The 3,899-nt window shown below is 39.1% G+C and overlaps 1 protein-coding gene across 1 annotated transcript; it reads right to left on the bottom strand.

Moving 5' to 3' along the window:
- Positions 1-943: 943 nt before the first annotated feature.
- OR4K13 (olfactory receptor family 4 subfamily K member 13) lies at positions 944-1,885 on the bottom strand. Its single transcript, XM_005908869.3, has one exon. It carries the CDS (start codon positions 1,880-1,882, stop codon positions 944-946), a length of 939 nt encoding a protein of 312 aa, XP_005908931.1. The 5' UTR covers positions 1,883-1,885.
- Positions 1,886-3,899: the final 2,014 nt, after the last annotated feature.

Genomic DNA, 3,899 nt, shown 5'->3' with positions numbered 1-3,899 from the left:
GTAATTTCCATATCATATAGTTTTGAATGCCAGGTAGTGCCCTTAGGTCTTCTTTAAGACTGCATTTGACCTAACTCTCACCTCAGCTCTTGCTATCAAACTCCATGTCCCAGGTCAATAAAATTATGTGTGCTTCCTCCAAGGTGTCATATTTCTTGCTTCCATGTGTGCTCCTATACAGCTCCCTTTGTCAGGATGTCTTTCTTCTCTATCCAACCAATGGTTACTCGAATTATTTCCTTCTCCTGGAAGCCTTTCTTGCACCTGCTCTGATTTAGATGTCACTCCTCTGCATTTCTACAGCACCCTGTTCATCCTTTAATATGGTGCTTTCATGCCACAACACAACTGCAAATTTAGTTCACTCTCTCCATCCTTAGGCCATGCTCCTCACAGTCCTAGGTATATCTTCCAGGACTTTGCAGACTCACTAAATATATGTAGAATGGCTGGAGGCACTGTGGTAAGTAGCTAATTAAAAATTAATACACACTGACTAGGGATTATCTACAAAATGCAGCTCTCTAGCAAGGTAGTTAGCCAGGCCCTTAGCTAAACAATTATGTGAAGTGTCATCTGTGGGCATATTCCAAATGTACACTACCATTGTAATGACAGCAGCTATAACAGCAGCAATGATAATATACTTTACAAGGTTTAAAGACATGCTAAAATAGTAAAAGAAAGATACGAGGAAGTTTTTCTAGATAAAGAAACTAAGTTGCAGAGATTTATTCATTTTGTTCAAATTTCCATGAGAGAAACTGGTGAAGATGGGATTTAAATGCACACCTGCCAGACTGTAGATATTATGCATTTAAACATTAAGGATGACAATAGGGAGGCTTCCTTTTTAACAATCACACATACTGTTTTATAGAACTTGAAATACATTTAAAGTACATTCCTAAATAATGTCCAAACACCTCTTCAGCAGTGTCATCTACAAAGCGTGCTTTGAATTTGTATGTTGAGTCCTTATCTTCCTAATGGCTGCTTTTACCTCTTGATTCCTTAATGTATAAATAATAGGATTTAAGAGAGGTGTGAAAATCGTATAAAATACAGAAAGAATTTTATCTATGGAGTATCTGTTGAAGGGCCATACATAGATAAAGACACAAGGGGCAAAGAACAGAGTCACTACTGTGATGTGTGCTGAGAGAGTGGAGAAAGCCTTAGAGGAACCACTGGCAGTGTGGTGCCTAACAGAGTAAATAATTACCGTGTAGGAGACAAGCAAGAGGAGGAAGCAGACCAGGGACAGGAGGCCACTGTCAGCAACGACCAGGAGTTGGAGCACATAGGTGTCCCCACAGGCGAGTTTGATCACAAGGGGCAGGTCACAGAAAAAGCTATCCACAACATTGGGACCACAGAAGGGCAAATTCAACATAAAAGCCATTTGACTAGATGAGTGCACAAATCCAACTGCATAGGAGGATAACAGTAGCCCAATGAGCACTCGTGGGCTCATGATGGTCATGTAATAGAGGGGTTTGCATATGGCAACATATCTGTCTATTGCCATGGCTACAAGCAACATCATCTCACTCCCACCTAGGAGGTGCATGAAGAACATCTGAGAATAACATCCCCACCAGGAGATGGTCTTCCTGTCTCGGAGGAAATCTGCGATCATCTTAGGGGTAGCAAAAGAAGCCAGGATCATATCAATACAGGAGAGATTGATAAGCAGAAAATACATTGGTGTGTGAAGGCATGAGTCAAAAATCACAGTGACTAAGATCAGGAGGTTTCCCAACACAATCCCTCCATAAACCACAGAGAATCCCAGAAAGAATAAAATCTGAAGATTCTGAGATTTGGAAAGTCCCAGCAAAATGAACTCAGATACCACTGAATGGTTTGTCTTTTCCATGTCATCCACTTGTCTGGTTGTCTACTTAATCCAGTAATAATCAAAATGAGTAAGAATAAGGAGTATGAAAATTGTGTTTACTTAAAGGTGGTTCATGCTGATGTCCAGCTTCGCTATTTAGACAAGGTAATGAATTTATAAGCACCTCTCACTTTTGGGAATTTTTGTTGGTCAGTGATTTACTAAATGGTCCAGAGAAGTATCCAAATAATAGTAGAATTCAGAATACACATTTCTGAAAAACAAAAATAAAAACAGTTTATGTATGCGAGACAGCAAAAGAGACCCAGATGTATAGAACAGTCTTTTGGACTCTGTGGGAGAGGGAGAGAGGGGGATGATTTGGGAGAATGGCATTGAAACATGTATAATATCATATATGAAACAAATCGCCAGTCCAGGTTTGATGCATGATACAGGATGCTTGGGGCTGGTGCACTGGGATGACCCAGAGGGATGGTATGGGGAGGGAGGGGGGGGGTTTCAGGATGGGGAACACGTGTATACCCGTGGCAGATTCATGTTGATGTATGGCAACACCAATACAATATCGTAAAGTAATTAACCTTAAATTAAAATAAATAAATTTATTAAAAAAAAAGTTTATGAAACCACAGTTTTATAGGCTGTGAACTTGGAATTGGAGGGCTTCAATACAACAACTACCTGAGCTATTCATTGAGCAACATAGGATACACCATTTCCCTTTTGATACACAAGTTCCCTTCTCTATAAAATAAAAAAATTGGACTACAAGACATCAAAAGCCTCTTCGTGCTATAAAGATCTCCATACATTAGATAATTATGGTGGGCTCTATATTGACAGAGTAATATTGAACTTTTTAATCTGGAAATTAGAAATGTAGAAAATATATCCATGATTCTCAAGAACTATATTTTGAAATAGGTTTTGGTAAAGTACTATGAATTAAAACATAAATTAAGGTTTAAATATGTGCCTTTAGTTCCTGAGAAATCTACCTTTATTTTTCCATGCTCCATTGCCTGCTTCAGTGCAGCAATGTCTCACAGCTTAACTAGTGATGGCCACTACACACTTTTTAAAAGTATATAAAAATACAACTTATTCACTCAAAATGTAACTGTATTCACATCAAATGGCTATTCTAGAATTCTGGACAAAAAGTACAAAAGGTGAAAAAAATCCACAGCCAAATGTAACTGATTTTATTTCATTTTTAGTTTGTATTCATTCATTTGTTTTTTGTTTGCTTGTTGCTGTATAGAGGACCACTGGTTGGTTCGTGTAGGTGTATCTGTAACAGGCTTCAAAATAACTGAGAAAGTTTGAGGCAACTAGCTTATACAAATTTTGCAGTAGAATCACCTAATTAAGCCCATGTTTATTGAAAAACTGATTTGACTAGCTTTACTTTTAAAAAATTGCTTTCATCATTCAGTTCAGTTCAGTCACTCAGCCATGTCCAACTCTGCAATATCATGGACTGCAGCACACCAGGATCCACGTCCATCACCAATTCCCGGAGCTTACTCAAACTCATGTCCATTGAGTTGGTGATGACATCCAACCATCTCATCCTCTGTCATCCCCTTCTCCTCCTGCCTTCAATCTTGCCCTGCATCAGGGTCTTTTCCAGTGAGTCAGTTCTTCACATCAGGTGGCCAAAGTAGTGGAGTTTCAGCTTCAGCATCAGTCCTTCCAATGAATATTCGTGACTGATTTCCTTTAGGATGGACTGGTTGGATCTCCTTGCAGCCCAAAGGACTCTTAAGAGTCTTCTCCAACACCACAGTTCAAAAGCATCAATTATTCAGTGCTCAGCCTTCTTTATGGTCCAACTCTCACATCCATACATGACTACTGGGAAAACCATAGCTTTGACTAGACAGACCTTTATTGGCAAAGTAATGTCTCTGCTTTTTAATAATGCTGTCTAGGTAGGCCATAGCTTTCCTTCCAAGGAGCAAGCATCTTTTAATTTCATGCCTGCAGTCACCATCTACAGTGATTTTGGAGCCCAAGAAAATAAAAT

This window comes from Bos mutus, chromosome 10 (assembly GCF_027580195.1).
Source record: "Bos mutus isolate GX-2022 chromosome 10, NWIPB_WYAK_1.1, whole genome shotgun sequence".
In the NCBI taxonomy this organism is placed as follows: domain Eukaryota; kingdom Metazoa; phylum Chordata; class Mammalia; order Artiodactyla; family Bovidae; genus Bos; species Bos mutus.
The sequence above is the reverse complement of the archived record's forward strand: the minus strand, read 5'-3'. Positions and strand labels throughout refer to the sequence as shown.

What these genes read in the sequence shown, in the direction of transcription:
- OR4K13 (XM_005908869.3), bottom strand. Translation starts at nt 1,882, where the DNA reads ATGGAAAAGACAAACCATTCAGTGGTATCTGAGTTCATTTTGCTGGGA.